At 39.6% G+C, this 17,436-nt stretch overlaps 1 protein-coding gene across 1 annotated transcript; it reads left to right on the top strand.

The window, feature by feature from the left end:
- Positions 1 to 134: 134 nt before the first annotated feature.
- On the top strand, positions 135 to 17,078 carry LOC142984271 (serologically defined colon cancer antigen 8 homolog). The gene is made up of 16 exons (XM_076131750.1): positions 135 to 438; positions 2,209 to 2,326; positions 2,746 to 2,926; positions 4,505 to 4,650; positions 5,269 to 5,442; positions 7,705 to 7,845; positions 8,045 to 8,139; positions 8,448 to 8,601; positions 9,013 to 9,174; positions 10,952 to 11,057; positions 11,306 to 11,439; positions 11,718 to 11,822; positions 11,929 to 12,022; positions 12,314 to 12,431; positions 15,291 to 15,373; positions 15,785 to 17,078. The coding sequence occupies exons 1-16, from the start codon at positions 323 to 325 to the stop codon at positions 16,555 to 16,557; spliced, it is 2,700 nt and encodes an 899-aa protein (XP_075987865.1). The 5' UTR covers positions 135 to 322; the 3' UTR covers positions 16,558 to 17,078.
- The last annotated feature ends 358 nt before the right edge of the window (positions 17,079 to 17,436 follow it).

Raw genomic sequence — 17,436 nt, 5'->3', positions numbered from 1 at the left:
ACTATCCTGAAGAAAAACTTTTCCATCGCAACGAAACAAACAGCCGTCGTTCCATTGCGTGCAAGCGAGACAAAACACAGGAAGCAGCAAAAAGTTCTTACACCCAAACTCATTCCTTTTTCGACAAGGCTGTCTATTGGCGGTAGCGCGCGCGATGCCTTCGACATTCGAAAATTTGAATTTATAGGTTCTTATCGTGTCGATTTCCTAGACACGGTACTATTGCAAAATATCAATTTTAATACGATCCTTGAGACATAAATTTCGCATTGTTGTTGAATATAAATCGTTGCTAAGTCAGTTGGCGTGTTAAGTGATAGGCATGGGCTCAACCAGTTACGTAACGAAGCCGAAACCGACCGGGTACAGAATGAAGAGCGGCTCCAGTGCCGGCTCCGACAAGGAGATGGGCGGGAAACTCAAGCGGACTAAAATCCGGCAAGTAATCTCGACATAATAAAAAACTTTTAGTGAAAAAAAGTTATGAAAGTTTTTCCGAGATATGAAGAAAATATTTTGAGAAATGTCTCATAAACATTTTTATGGGTATGCAGTTTTATTAATACGAGTTTTTTTCTTGGTTTCAATTAATATTAAAAAAAAATAATAGTGATTCTGTGTTTAAACAACGATGGAGGTCCGCAGTTATTTTGATTGAATGATGATTGAATTAAAGTTGGAATGTGTTGTTACATTATATTGCCGTGTTTATGCGATACAATAACAAATTAACATAGTCATTTTATTTGTGGAATTCCGAGTATGTTGTAAACCTGACATTTAATTGAATAACAATAGTTTATGATTTTCGATCCGACTGAAACTTAAATTGAACAAATTATTGATGATAGTTTTTAATGAACTATATTGATGTATAGTGTATTGATATAACTATAGGTTTACTTTGAAGAAGATTATGTATGCGTCAACAAAGCTCTCCTTATTCCACTGCTTTCCGAAGTTGCGTGTTTTAGAATTAGGCTTATCATTATTATCATGAAGAATCATCAATTGCTGCATTTACAATGAAGATTACAGCGCACTTTAGCCGAATTTGTGTAGTTTAATTCCAGGCGATTTTAAATCTATACCTAATGCGACTTCATACTTACGAGTATTATTATACTTCAAACTAACGAGTGAAAAATAAATTATCCGACCTTAGCCAAACGCAATTTAATTATTGCTTTTTTTCTAACTGGCGCGAAAGCTCAAAGGCAACACTCGGCGTTCGATCAAATGGTCGTTAGTTCGAATCCGATTGATTACACTACGCAAATAAATATAAGTTTAGTTGCATTTTAGGCAATATAACGCTATTGATCTTTGAAAAAGTAGAAGCCAGTAGAGGTACAATGAAATGCTAATTTTGACTAAATCTGAAGAATTCTCCGTGGCTAGTTATATATATTCACTTATATGGACATGAGACTTCTACCCACCCATACATTGCCCTAGCGTGAAGGACAAGGGCCGAACCCCTTACATTTAGGGAAGACCGTTGTCAGTAAAAGGGGCAGCAATGATCAAATAGCAGACATTAAATGTACAAAGACAGTAATTATTGTCCTACCCGTAATTTCTATGTTTTAGAAATGAAAATTCTCATTTCTAGTGATGAACATTGTCAATTACCTATGTACTAGAAATGAGAATTTTGACAAGGGAACCTTATATTCAATATTAAAAGGATAATAATAAAAAAAACTAATTTAGTCATGCTGTAAAAACGTTAGATACGTAGGAAGTAAGGATCTACTAATTTAGAAACATAGTAACCCTGATTTTAAACCTGCATTCGGCAAGCCTCAAGGTCTCAAAGCCTTATCATATTTTTATTGAGTCCCTCGCTCACGTTAGAGTGGAGTGTAGTTTAAAAAATAATTATAACGCTAAACCTCGTAAATCTCATATTATGTTGGTTATCTGCATTAAAAAGATAAACCTAGATCGATTATGATGCATCGCCGTGCAATCACTAGGCGTATGTTTACCACAACAACGGTTACCATGGCAACCGCTTTGTGTAATCGATACCTATAACACCCTAATCCTCGCACTCGATACCGCGGCGCAATGCGCAACACTAGTTCCAAATACGAAATTTGATTTTTATTTTTTCTTTTTTGTTTAGAATTTTAAATATGTTTTTTGTTTATTGTTGACCTGTTATGTTTTGATTATGTATTATACGAATTATTTAAATAGGCGGCCGAGCAAGATGAATGAGTATGGCTTGAAGAGGGTACCGGATTATACCGAGTTGGCTTACAAAGAGGCGGTGTCCAAACTGAGGTACTTCTTGTCGGGGAACTATGCGCCAAGTGTGAGTACATCAATATTGTCTTAAACTTAGTTGTAAGAGTAATTGTTTAGACGTAGTTGTAATCAAAACTTTGACTCAAAGTTAAAGAGTTATAATCGATAACTAGAAGTATTTTTTTTTAATTTTACAGTCCAATAGGCTACTTTGTACAATAAATAAGAAGCCTATTGTAAAAAAACAAAACATATTTTCCGGTGCGTAATGATTTTCCCCAATACTAGTTATGAATTATTTCATTATGGATAAGTGTTGGTAATTAAAAACTACAAAAGCAGCACTAATATTAGACTACTAATTCAAAGGAATGAACTTTTAACTATGTCAATCATTTGGACCGAGAAAAGGGTCACAGGACAAGAATCAATAAACATCTTTTTGGCCACAAAACTTTCTCAAAAATAGTTCTGTGTTCATCGTAGGTCCGCAGTTACGGCGGGTCAGCATCAGTGAAGAACTTGGACGAGTCAGACGGCGATGTCGACAAGAAGTACCCGTCATACGCGCTCGCCGAGTACAAGCCGCGGCCGAGGCTTACCGCCAAGTACACCACGCTATATGCCGACAGCTTGAACAACTATACACCGCAACATGTTACTACAGGTGAGATACTTGTATCTATAGTAATAGAAAGAATAAGTTTACTATTATTGTGATAGTTGAGAGTCGGGTGCTAGTACAAGCCGCGGCCGAGGCTTACCGCCAAGTACACCACGCTTTATGCCGACAGCTTGAACAACTATACACCGCAACATGTTACTACAGGTGAGATACTTGTATCTATAGTAATAGAAAGAATAAGTTTACTATTATTGTGATAGTTGAGAGTCGGGTGCTAGTACAAGCCGCGGCCGAGGCTTACTGCCAAGTACACCACGCTATATGCCGACAGCTTGAACAACTATACACCGCAACATGTTACTACAGGTGAGATACTTGTAACTATAGTAGTAGAAAGAATAGGTTTACTATTATTGTGATAGTTGAGAGTCGGGAGCTAGTACAAGCCGCGGCCGAGGCTTACTGCCAAGTACACCACGCTATATGCCGGCAGCTTGAACAATTATACACCGCAACATGCTACTACAGGTGACTAATTTATGGTACGAGCATATGCAAGAGTATAAAGAAGAATAGGTATTTGTGATAGTTGAAAAACTTTCCGCCAAGTACCTACGTATTGGAAGTTCTTTGCTGACAGCTTGATAAGCTGCTGTGAGATCAATGGCGTGTCCAGGATTTTTCTTTATTGAAAAAGTATATATTTTCGGTTTACTTCAGGAAAAAGGAGATTAAAATTTGTTTACGCCAAATCTATCCCTTTGAAAATCTTTGCGTCTTCGATTCATATTTTTATAATAATTAGTAATAGGTATATGTATATCTTCGATCGCTTAAAATAACGTAGATACAATATATTTGAAGATTTCTCCCTTTGCAATAAAGTCATTCTAAAACTATTTACTGCCACTAAAAGTTTCGTCGTATTATTGCTACTTTTGGTTATAACGCGGCAAAACTTTTTAACTGGTAATAAAAATGCCTCGAAATTTGGGGTTTGAGTTTATTATTATTTATGATATTTATGAGCTTACCATTTACAAGCTTTATGGATATTTGAAAAAATATGATTTTGTGGATTGCACAATTCGTTGTATCACTTTTTTACCTTAACGACTACGCCGTAAACAACAGACTGGAGATTTCCCACCACTAGTAGCGACAATTAACTACACGGTACAAAAACAACACCTCTTGCAAGTGACTTTGAATGTTGTAGGAAATTGTTAGGAAATCGCACTTAATAATGATAATAGGTATATCTGGATAAACCTACTTATATTTAAGACTAGCTGACCCGCGCAACTTCGCTTGCGTTACATAAGAGAGGATGGGTGTAAATTTTCCCCGTTTTTGTAACATTTTTTACTGGTACTGAGCTCCTATTGGTCGTAGCGTGATGGTATATAGCCTATAGCCTAGCTTCCTCGATAAATGGGCTATCTAACACTGAAATAACTTTTCTAATCGGACCCGTAATTCCTGAGATAAGCGGGTTCAAACAAACAACAAACTCTTCAGCTTTATAATATTAGTATAGATTAGTGTAGATAAAAAAGCAATAAGTCGTCCCAAGTAGTTTTCTACAGTAAAAATTGTCAAGCTTTTACTCTTCGCTAGTTCCATCATCAGTTCCGCCGGCGGCAGCAACGACGGGCACGTCGGGCGCCGAGCTGTCGGGCGGCACCAACCCTGACGTCATCAACTTTATACAGAAGCAGGAGGAATACATCGAACAACTCGAGAGGGAGAGCCAGTACTGCAGGGTATGACAGACACACCTCTTTAATTTTAACATAAGTATGTTAGTTTTAAATAGATGAAGTACTCGACTTCACTTGACCAGGGTAATGAAGTTAAAGCCTTACCTCATTAATTTTGGACACACTTGCCCAGCATTGGAACAGTAATGGGCCGATTTGATTTTCAATGGATTTCAAGCAAGTGTGGTAGCGTATGTGTATTAGATTAGATATATTAGATTCCCCAGTTGGTAACGTGCTGTTCGAATTGTATATTTTATATTAATCCTGAATACTCTCGACTCTTTGCAAATAACTCGGAGTTTGGTATCATGACGATTTGGAAAGATTATGCTATACTATTTTATTTTTACTCCAGTTAGCACCTTACCCTCTTATTCATAAAATATATGAAGTTATGAAAGGCTTACAAAGTGCTTTGTTTCTTTCACTCCTTATGGAAATGAACAAGAGAAAACATATTATAGTAGCTTTTTAACTAAAATAGGTTTTTAGTGTGTTTATGAATAAGAGGGTTAGAGTTCACGAGGATCGCCGCTCCAGTTTAGATATTTCTTATAAACTTAAATAGAAAGTATACTAAATTCTTTTCGAAATTTCTCCTTGATTTTTATTCCTCAGGACGAGCTAAACAACCTGCTAGGTAAAGTGAAGGAGGTGATATCAGAGAACGAGCACTTGCACGAGGCGCAGAAGAACAAGCTCATTTCTAGAATGTTCCACTCTTACAACGGCTCCGAAAGCGATGAGCTCGATGACCTGGGAGATAGCACGGGCTTGGACAGTGATAATAAGGTACGTGGGCTTTGGAACTAAAAAAAAACGGCTGTGGCTCTACCTTTATGTAGGGATTCTCTTTTATCCTTTCATTAAATTCCTTTCAGTACATTTTTGAAGCTTTTAGGGTAAAAATATAGTGACTGTAATTATGTGCTGTTGAAAATGTCATGAATAAAAAATAAAATTAGCACACAACTTCTTAATATCAAAGCTAAGAGGCTAACGAAATCCTCATGAAACATTTTTGCATTGTAAAGTATCTTCATTCAAAATACACTATCTTTTTTTTTTTTTTTTTTTTTTTTTTTATTAGATTCACTAAACTGAACAAAACACATAATGGCAGTATATAAAATTACACGATACATTCAATTGCGTTTGTTCTTCTTGAAGTGAATACAACATGCTAGCTACGTAGAGCTTATAAATAAACTTTTTAAGTGTACATCACAACACTAAACTATAAAACATGTTATAAAAATAGTTATAAATGTAAAAACCAAGTAAACTATATAAAACTATTACAAAATAATTGAGCATTTTTGGATAAATAAATCTTCAATGAATGAACAGTTGCATTAAATATGTCAATATTATTGGTTATACTATTGTATTTAGAACACATACGATACAATGGCGAGTGCTGACTATAATTTGTGCGACAATGGGGTAAGTCAAAAGTTTTTCTATTGTGAATACGACTGCCAGAACGTGGTACTGAGAAATTTAATTTACCGAGCAGAGAGGGATTGTCAAGTTTTCCATTTACTAGGTTGTGTATGTAGATTATGTCAGCGATATCCCGCCTATGCTCTAGTGTCAACATTTTGAAATGTGTGAGTCTTTTCTCGTAGGAAGTAAGACTTCGACAGAGGTTGTTAGAATAAGACAGATGGTACAGAAAGTGTTTTTGGAGTTTTTCGATTCTGGAAATATGTACTGCGTAGGATGGACACCATACTTGGCAACAATACTCTAGAAGCGATCGTACAAAACAGTTAAAAAGTAGGATGGGAATTTCAGGGTCTTTGAAAAATTTGGTTTGACGTATAACAAAACCAGCTAACCGTGCGGCTTTGTTCGTGACGTTGTCGATGTGCTCGCGGAAATCTAACTTGGTGTCAACCGTAACACCTAAGTCACGCATGCTTGTAACTTCATTTATTGGGGTATCATTGATATAGTAGGTGGCAGCGATAGCATCACGTTTGCGTGAAAATTTAATATGGTAGCATTTAGATGTATTGATTGTCATGCCGTTCAAATAGCACCAGTTGTTGATTCTGTCGATATCATTTTGAAGGGAGGTTATGTCGTTATGGTTAGATATGATTCGGTATAGTTTGAGGTCATCTGCGAACATTTGGTATTTGGATGTTATAGAGGAACATAAATCGTTAACATAAATTAAAAAGAACAAAGGACCAAGGTGTGACCCTTGGGGTACCCCGGATGGAACACATTTAGGAGAAGATTTAAAACCTCTGATTTTTACGATTTGGGATCTATTTTTGATGTAAGATTCGCACCACCTTAGTAGAGACCCACAGATACCTGCTTGGGCAAGCTTTTGAACAAGTAAAGAATGATCAACAACATCGAAAGCCTTTGAGAAATCGGTATAAATAGCATGCACTTCTGTTTTCCTCTCTATAGCGTCATATATATCACTAACATAGTCCATGAGATTTGAAGTTGTTGATCTGTTTGGCAAAAAACCGTGCTGGTTTGGAATAAAGATGGGTTTTAAATGGAACTGAATTTTTATTTGGATAAGTTTCTCAAAGAGCTTCCCCATTGCAGACAATATCGAAATAGGCCTATAATTTGACACATCATTTTGATCTCCTTTCTTGAATACCGGTGTGACGTGGGCGAGTTTCCATTTGGAAGGAAATATACCGTGAGAAAGGGATTTATTGAAGATGAGATATAGTGGATCAATGAGCTGTTCAGCACAATCTTTTAAGAAGATTGGTGGAATGGAATCTGGGCCCGGTCCGATTTTTGTGTCTAAAGTTTTGAGAGATTTCAGAATATCTGATTTAGGTATATGGAAAGAGCTAATTGTTTGGACGTGACTATCTGAATCGACGGTATTTGTTACTGGTATTCGCCCAATATCAGCATAGACTGATTGAAAGTATGCCGAAAATATTCTATATTATCTTCATTCAATGTTTGGGAATATAAAAGTCGCCCCATTGCTGCACTGGCATTAATTATATAATTCATCATTTTATCAGACAACTCCATCGAATCTTTTATTTTTATTAGATAACTCCATCAAGGGGTCGCAAATCGTCAGCCAAGTCTCGTTCTTCGAAGCTGGAAGGTCCTAACATCGTGTTCGAGTCTCGCATCGCGGAGTTGGAAGCACAGCTCACACAGGCCAAGATCGACCTCAAGAAAGTTCAGGTAAATTAAACAATCAGACACATGTCTATGTTATAACGTACCTTTAACAGCTTCTACTTGTATTGGAATTGGAGATAGCCATATTTTTGTAAAGCAAAGCCTTGTAAAGGAAAAAAATGGTTTCACCATAGAGCTCGTCATCCCTTGTTGTTTATCTATTTGGTAACAAAAACATAAATTTTTCTTATTTACTAATTAGGAGGAGAACAATGAGAATAAGCGCAAACTGGCCTCAGGGCTTGTTGACTCAACTTGCCTCGACGGCTTCAAGCGACAGATCGACAACTTGCAGAGGTAGTCTTACAACTAAATACTTTATTTCATCAGCGGATATACAAAAGCTATAGTTAGCAAAAGCGAAATGGAGTGTTACTCCCTGTCAACGAGGTACTCTGTTTGAATTATTTTTGGTCTGTTAATACGTTATTTTGATTTTAATTAAATAGATACAGAAATATAATGCAAGAGTGCGGGTCTCCGAACGAAAACGGTTGCTATGACTCTGTAATTCGTACTCCGCTCACTCTTGCATTTTTTGCCTTCTCGCTTCTTGCTATATCAAAATTAAATGGCGCCTTTCATTATGCGTGTGTGTTCGTCAGGGACAAGTCCTCCCTGGAGGCTCAGATCTCTAAACTGAAGCTATGCCTGGAGCAGCGAGACGACGACGGCAGATACAAGCGCGGCTCCGACGTGGTGGAACATCAGCTCAGAGATGAACGGAACAATCTGGAGGCTGAAGTTAGGAGGCTCAAGGTATGTAGTGTATTAGTTAGTTTATTAATTTTATTTTCTCTCTATCGACATAGAGAGATACAAAAAGTTTTTTTAACCTAGTTGTTCAATTTAAACATACCGACTACCTATATCTATAGCGTTTCTTTGATAGGCTGAAGATTTAAGGAGTCCTCAGAAGCGTAAATTTGATTTCCTCTTGATTTGTCCCTAAGAATCTGCAGAAGAAATTGGTAATGGTTGTTCCTGTTTAGCGTCTATCAAACTTTTGGAAATTATTAGGCAGTGCAAAGAAGCTATATACATTTTTAGACGTCTTTTTGCTAAATATAAAACCATTACTACTGAAATCTATAGACAAATTATCAGCTTTAATGCCAATTTTTTGTAGGATTTTCTTCCAAAAGCCATTGCACACTACATTGTCCTCAGGACGAGCTCGCCAAAGAGCGCAGCAAGGTTCGCGAGCTGGCGGGCGAGGGAGCTCGTCGCGCCATACAGGAGCGCAGCGCGGCCGAGCAGCGCTACACGGCGCACTTCGACGAGCTGCAGCACGACCTCGCCGCGCAGTACGACAACGTCGCCAAGCTACAGGTACGTATACAGGAGCGCAGCGCGGCCGAGCAGCGCTACACGGCGCACTTCGACGAGCTGCAGCACGACCTCGCCGCGCAGTACGACAACGTCGCCAAGCTACAGGTACGTATACAGGAGCGCAGCGCGGCCGAGCAGCGCTACACGGCGCACTTCGACGAGCTGCAGCACGACCTCGCCGCGCAGTACGACAACGTCGCCAAGCTACAGGTACGTATACAGGAGCGCAGCGCGGCCGAGCAGCGCTACACGGCGCACTTCGACGAGCTGCAGCACGACCTCGCCGCGCAGTACGACAACGTCGCCAAGCTACAGGTACGTATACAGGAGCGCAGCGCGGCCGAGCAGCGCTACACGGCGCACTTCGACGAGCTGCAGCACGACCTCGCCGCGCAGTACGACAACGTCGCCAAGCTACAGGTACGTATACAGGAGCGCAGCGCGGCCGAGCAGCGCTACACGGCGCACTTCGACGAGCTGCAGCACGACCTCGCCGCGCAGTACGACAACGTCGCCAAGCTACAGGTACGTATACAGGAGCGCAGCGCGGCCGAGCAGCGCTACACGGCGCACTTCGACGAGCTGCAGCACGACCTCGCCGCGCAGTACGACAACGTCGCCAAGCTACAGGTACGTATACAGGAGCGCAGCGCGGCCGAGCAGCGCTACACGGCGCACTTCGACGAGCTGCAGCACGACCTCGCCGCGCAGTACGACAACGTCGCCAAGCTACAGGTACGTATACAGGAGCGCAGCGCGGCCGAGCAGCGCTACACGGCGCACTTCGACGAGCTGCAGCACGACCTCGCCGCGCAGTACGACAACGTCGCCAAGCTACAGGTACGTATACAGGAGCGCAGCGCGGCCGAGCAGCGCTACACGGCGCACTTCGACGAGCTGCAGCACGACCTCGCCGCGCAGTACGACAACGTCGCCAAGCTACAGGTACGTATACAGGAGCGCAGCGCGGCCGAGCAGCGCTACACGGCGCACTTCGACGAGCTGCAGCACGACCTCGCCGCGCAGTACGACAACGTCGCCAAGCTACAGGTACGTATACAGGAGCGCAGCGCGGCCGAGCAGCGCTACACGGCGCACTTCGACGAGCTGCAGCACGACCTCGCCGCGCAGTACGACAACGTCGCCAAGCTACAGGTACGTATACAGGAGCGCAGCGCGGCCGAGCAGCGCTACACGGCGCACTTCGACGAGCTGCAGCACGACCTCGCCGCGCAGTACGACAACGTCGCCAAGCTACAGGTACGTATACAGGAGCGCAGCGCGGCCGAGCAGCGCTACACGGCGCACTTCGACGAGCTGCAGCACGACCTCGCCGCGCAGTACGACAACGTCGCCAAGCTACAGGTACGTATACAGGAGCGCAGCGCGGCCGAGCAGCGCTACACGGCGCACTTCGACGAGCTGCAGCACGACCTCGCCGTGCAGTACGACAACGTCGCCAAGCTACAGGTACGTATACAGGAGCGCAGCGCGGCCGAGCAGCGCTACACGGCGCACTTCGACGAGCTGCAGCACGACCTCGCCGCGCAGTACGACAACGTCGCCAAGCTACAGGTACGTATACAGGAGCGCAGCGCGGCCGAGCAGCGCTACACGGCGCACTTCGACGAGCTGCAGCACGACATTAGAACATTATATTTTGGTTTCTTGGACATTCAAATAATGAGGAACGATTTTATTTTTTAAACTCCTAGTACCAATCTTTTTGTCCAGGCTTATATGTAGTTTTAAAGATTGTTTACTTTTTGTATGCCAGCTGGACCTGGAACGCCAACGTCGTGAAGAGAACGAGCTGAAGCGAGAGATCTCCATGAAAAATGCCGCCATTGACGAGCTTAAAATGGAACTCAAGAACAAGACATGTATGTATCACACTGACTCCTTACTAAACAGATTCTGATAAAGCCACTACAAATTTAACCTATACCAAACAAATACTATGAAAAATAATGTTACTCTTTTCCCTCCCTAATTCCTTTTCCTTCATGAAATGCTCCAAAATCTATATTAAAAGCCATTAATATAAAGCAGTAGTGTCTGTCCGTTAATCTTTCATGACTTAACAACAAAGAATCGTCAATAAATCTACAATCAAAGTGTATGTTCTCAGCGTCTCTCCAGGCAGATTTGGCTCAAGCTCATGCAGAGAAGGCTTCCCTTGAAGAAGAGCTGGCGAGCGCGCGCCTCGCCATAGAACGACACCAGAGACAGGCCAAACATGAGGCCAACAGGCTTAACTCTGAGGTAAACATACACAAAACATCATCAAGAAACCTTAATGCACTTCTAGGACACATACATTCCCTGGCACCATTAATTATAAGAGAAGACCCTTTTCTAGTACTATATTTTTTTTGTTCAGATATTTTTAATTATAAAAATAAACTATGCTAACCAATTGGCTGGATAGCTTTCTTTTAGGTTATGGATTTTAATTCAAACCCAATCAAAACCTTTCTACATTTGAACAAATCCCAATATTCTGCAGGTTATCAAACTAATTTGTATTGTATTGTTTGCAGATTCAATCTCTTCGTCAACGCTTGGACCGCGCTGATGCAGACCTCGTGCACTCGCGTCGTGAGAATCTACGCCTCTCTGAACAAATATCTAACTTGGAGAAAGAGGTAACAACAACAAACCTCAAATAATATAACAAAACTGTCGCTATAGTAGAGAGAACATTAGACGTTAAATATAACCATGTGTCATTTACCAATGTGAATTCCACAGCAAACCATGAAGAACTTAACCCCGATATCGCCCGAGAAGAAAAAGAAGGAAAAAGAACTGTCCACCATGCTCGAGTCTATGGAGAACAAACACGGTACGTAACTCCGTATTAACTCCGAACTATGGGTGTTGGGACCGGGATATTCCCACTTATTATGGGTAAACTATTGATGTTTTGAAAGATTCTTCAAATCAATACATTGGATCTTACACTTCAAAACATTCATACTTTACCCTTTCATCTATTGCGCTTGCATGTACATCTATAGTGCTATGAAAGGGCTTTCTTTCTTAACTTTCAATAGTTTATTCATCAGATTGTTTGACTTGCCCTTGACGTAGTGTCCACAGATAATAGTTAAAGCTAGAACATTTGGTTCCACAGCTAAAACGGTGGCTGAGTTGGAGTCCATGATACAATCACAAAACAGTCTGATGGAGAAACTCACCGGCGAATGTCGTTTGCTCACAGACAAGCTCGACGACGCAAATCGTAGGCACAAGTACGAAATATTTCAGATCTAATAGCATGATTTATAGCACTACCTTTGATTCAATCACCTTTATATCAAGTTCATTGCTCGTATCGTTACCCATTTAAAGTGTCCTAACGTCGTGCTGTGTTTTTATTGGTGACAGGCAGAGCGCAGAGTCGCGGCCGTTCAGACGAACCAATCAGAACACAGCGCGACAGATCCACATCTCGCGATCGTGCTCGCCGTTCCAAGCGCCGCTCCGAAAAAGAGTCCGATTCGTCGAATAAGTACCCGCCGATAGTCGTCGGCCCGTTGACGACCAATCAGGATCTCGCTGACATCAAAGGAGAGAAGATATACAACCTACCGCTTATGATACAACAGCCCTTTTTACGGGAGAAAAAGGAGCCGATTAAAGTAGACATAAGCGTGAAGTTGATTCCTAAGTCTAGGAAGAAAGAGAAGAAGAGGCGAGGAGCACAAGTTGAAGAGATTGTAGTACAAGCTGATGAGTTTAAAGGCGTCGCTAATAATATTAGTATGGAGGTCTCGGACAGGGACGTTCATGTTCTTAATGAGACGGTAGAGATTATTGAAGAAAATGGTAGTGCTGATGTAGGGAAAGACAGTTCAAACGTAGAAAATGCCCAGAGAAGTGAAAGCCCCAAAGTATCAAACGATGAACCAGCCCCAACACCTGATGAACCGAACAATGATCTAGCTGAAGCAGTTATGAAAGAAACTGATGAAATAATGCCTAAGGATATGGAGGAAGACAATGTGGATCAAGGCGACTCTGTTATGGAGACAGAGAGTTCACAGAATGAACCAGTAGTAGAGACTACTGAGGGTGTCGCAGAAGAAAGTGTGGCAGAAGAAAATATGGTTCAAGAAGAGAACGTACATGAGAATGAATAAGAGAGAGATGGGAATGTATAGCAGGGTGCTTTCAATGGGCATTTCTTGTTTGACTGAGTAAAGGAATTGATCAAGCGAATGACGTATACAAATAGTTGCGATTAGATTAGGGCTAGATTAGAAATAAGAAACACTGGTAGTCATTATAAGTTTAAACAAAAGTTATTTGTACTTACAGACATGTCACTTAATGCGATGTCAAAATGACTATTAATTTTTTCTAATCAGTTTCGTGATAATTAATTCTGAAAGACTTGAAATAGTCAAGTAGTAACTCTACCAACAGTGTGATAAATTCTAGGCCTGACTCTACTCTCATTTCGAGAGAAGACCCTCTCTTTCCCAGCAATGGATCGTTAAAGGGTTTCTTTGTTACAAGACTACCAGTGTTAAAATTAACATTTTAACTTTCTAAATGTTCGTGCAATGTAGATGTGATATTTGTTGCTTGTTTATTTTCATTGGCGTTATATTCAATTTTATCAATGTTTGTCTCTCGGTGTTGTGAGAAAGTACAAAGTATTAACTTTAAATGGGTAATGATAATGTGTGCAATAAATAGTTAAACGAAATACCGACTTAATTTAATTGAAGTTAATGAGACTGGAACATAAAAATTGTGATTCTGAATTATTTGACTGATAGTTTCTTGGAGTAAATTTGTTACGTCCAGTCTTACTAACGAATATTTTTCAATCCAATTCAATATGCAACTTAGTATTTAGGCACAATATAGACCTATCTAGCAAAAAACATCAAAATAAGTATAGAAGAGTCTTCATAATTCTCATCTTTTAATTATTACTATGTCGGTAGATATACCTAATTGTCACCTGACCAGACATTGATACAGATATGCATTAAATTTATCCACTTTTATTAGACTACACAACTATAGAAAGAGAGAGTTCCTGGATGTTTGTCTATTCTAATTATTATTCAGATTGTAGAGACGGCATGCAGATGAAAATAAAATACATACCAAAATTATTATCGTAATTTTTAGACAATCGTATCGACTCTCTTCGTATAGTTGTCACATTAACCTAGAATCTAGTTTACACAAAATTCACTCACAAATTTCCATTTCAGAGCAGAGAGCACAAAAATGCTTTTCAGGAACGCTGAACTTATGAGAAAGCTTAGAAACTTATGGTGTTCCCATAAGAAATATTGCACTACAATTACACCTTTGCGAAGCTACACTCCTTTGAGCGGTTATCCAAATAGTCGGGGATCTTATGATTTAGAACGCACTTACTACACGTCGACTCCAATCACTTATAAACATAGGTTTAGAAGGACAGATAGCCTGGGTGACTTGAGGGATGATATCGGTGGATTAACAAGGAATTTAAGTGATCTATCCATTGATAGAATTGATGATTCCGATGATGATCCGATCAAGGTAGGTGATGAGGGTGATTGAGGTGTTGTTGTGATGGTAGATTAAGTTGTTAATTTGGTTTTAAGCATGCTGTTGTGGTAGGATTAGAAGTAGTTGTAGTGAATGTACGTGTAAGTGTTTAGATATATCATTAAAATCTGAAAGGTAAGTGGATTGTTAAATAAATCTTTATAATCAGACAGCTATAGATCGAAGAGTTTTGAAGAAAAGATACATTTTATTAAACCTTAATACAGCAGCAATTTAGACATCATTTTATATGAAATCAATTTATTTCCATATTTTTATACTTAACGAGGAAACCTTCTCTAATAAATTTCTTTAATAAAAATGTATTCTATCAATTTATATTTTATCGACACCTAAAGCCTCTATTCTCAAAGGACCAATTAATGCGCTACATGAAGTTAAATTTCAACCAACAGTAAACCACTTTCTTTTAAAAATATGTCTCTCTTGAAATCTAAATATTCTCTCAATATTTGTAAGTTGATGACGCTGTGCATGTATTTGCTACGTCACTGGTGTGTTGTGTGTTGTCACTGTGTGCGTGTGCGCAGGCAAGAACTGGCCACTCTGCAGCGTCAAGTAAACGGCCTGACCATCTCCCTGCAGACACCGCACACACCTAGCACTTATCAAGGTACGTTTAACCAATAAATAAACAGTAAATATTTATGAAAAAAGATATTCATTGACAACAAAGAATTGATGGACGGCTTTATCGGGGATGATCATATTTTGTAACCTAGCGGGCAAAGACCGTATTTCAGGTAAAACGTTTAATTTTGAATAATGCACCAAAGCTCAGCTGTCGTCGTGTTCCATGAAGTCAGCTATAAGAAAAACAGTATACGATTGACAATCTATATTGGTGTAGCAAATGTTTCTGAGCACTGTCTAATGATTCAGATTATGTGTGTGAAAATTACCAAATGAAAAACCTTATTCGATTACTCTATAACTAGCTATATTTTATAATAACACATAAATGACAATAAGTATCTATGTATCAAATATCATCTTCCAAATATTAACCAATTCTCCGTTCTAGCACATCCCACGCACGCGACCGCATCAGACAGAAATGTATCCCGTCCCCCGTCCGACAGCGGACGAGACTATCCCGGAACTGAGCCCCCCGGACAGCCCGCAGACGAGCCGATCGGACCAGTCACAAACACACCAAGAGACGAATACCAACCAACAGGAATAACACACGCTCCCATCGACACTGAATACGAAACGGAAACGGCGGACGAAGAAATATCTGATGACAAACCTATAGTAAAAGAATATCAAGAGCCAGAAGAACATATAGAAGAAGTAGAGCCAGTTGTTGAACAAGAAAAGCCTATGGAAGTGGAACCAAGTCAGGAATATGAGAACACAAACTACCAATACGAACAAACTTACGAACCGACGCCAGAAACTGGAGACGCTCAGTATGAGAACCAATACGACGCGAATTATGAACAGCCGTATGTAGAACCTCAACAATATGAGAATTATGAACAATATCCACAACAGTATACTGATCCTAATGCGCAGTATGACCAACAGTATGAAACTTACCCAACAGAAGGAAATTATGAAGGTGATCCAAATTACGATGCGACGCAATACGCGCCTGGGTACCAGAGTGATCAAGTCCCTGAACAAGAAGTCAAAGCTGATCAAGTTAAAGTAGAAGAACAGAGTTACGATACTGCATACGCTCAAGAATACCAAGCCGATCAGAATACAACGCAGATACAAAAAGAAAAAGTTTCTGAACAAAACGGTAGCAAAAAAACACAAAACGATAAAATACCAAGTCAAAGTTAGCAATTTTATTAGACCTAAGTTGTATTTTTTGTGCAATAATTTGTTAATGCTTTTTGTTTACGTATATGTGCTAGTTTATATTGTAGGTAATAAAGCTTTTAATGTTATAGTTGAATAGAAAAACTATTTAAGGGAAGATTTTAATTTCAATTGCCAAATCAATATAAATTTTAGATATGAAATGGTGATTGACAATTGCAATTGATATGATCTTGCCAATAATGTTCATTATTATGAAGTCAATTTTGAAGCAGACTAATGCGGCGAGAGAATTGACGAATGTTAACGATTGTTTAATAAAAAAATCAACTTAGTAAATGGCTACTAATTTTAATTTTGTTCCATCATCTTATCAATGAAACTAAATAAAAGCGAAAAGGATTGTAGCTTGTTAGAAACTACAATTAAAACTCTTATTATATTTGGGCTCACATTATCCAGGAAAAAAGGCCCTCCGCCATATTTGAAGTCTGCTTCAACTACGTAGACCAAGTAAATCGAATTATCAGCAAATATATCACCTTTATAAATTATTAAATTATTTTTGCTCAATATAATGTTTATAGATCTTAATGTTGTTTCATTTAACCCTCAGTTTATAATAAAAAGAACAGTTATGAAGTGAAACTTATCAGAATAGTTTGCAATTATAAAAATCACAATTTTATGTCTATAGCCACCTAAAAATAGGTATAATTTTGACGATTATTTTGCTATTCTGGCAAAACGTATCGGATATCGACGTTCATGGTGGTATATTATACTTGCAACGTCACGCAACTCGCACGTGATATATTAATTATAAATCATTTATCTAAAACTATACAATTACTTCAAAAACTAAGGCTCACGTGCCGACAGTTTTTAATTAATGTTTAA

The sequence above is a fragment of the Anticarsia gemmatalis genome, chromosome 26 (genome assembly GCF_050436995.1).
Source record: "Anticarsia gemmatalis isolate Benzon Research Colony breed Stoneville strain chromosome 26, ilAntGemm2 primary, whole genome shotgun sequence".
Classification (NCBI taxonomy): domain Eukaryota; kingdom Metazoa; phylum Arthropoda; class Insecta; order Lepidoptera; family Erebidae; genus Anticarsia; species Anticarsia gemmatalis.
Note: the sequence above shows the minus strand (reverse complement) of the source record. Positions and strands in the feature narration are given on the sequence as shown.

Bases quoted from the DNA above. Each gene is read 5' to 3' on its own strand.
- LOC142984271 (XM_076131750.1), top strand. From the start codon at position 323: ATGGGCTCAACCAGTTACGTAACGAAGCCGAAACCGACCGGGTACAGA. The intron at 12,023-12,313 runs GTACGTAACTCC...TTGGTTCCACAG, and splicing joins GTCTATGGAGAACAAACACG to CTAAAACGGTGGCTGAGTTG. The intron at 15,374-15,784 runs GTACGTTTAACC...TCTCCGTTCTAG, and splicing joins CACACCTAGCACTTATCAAG to CACATCCCACGCACGCGACC.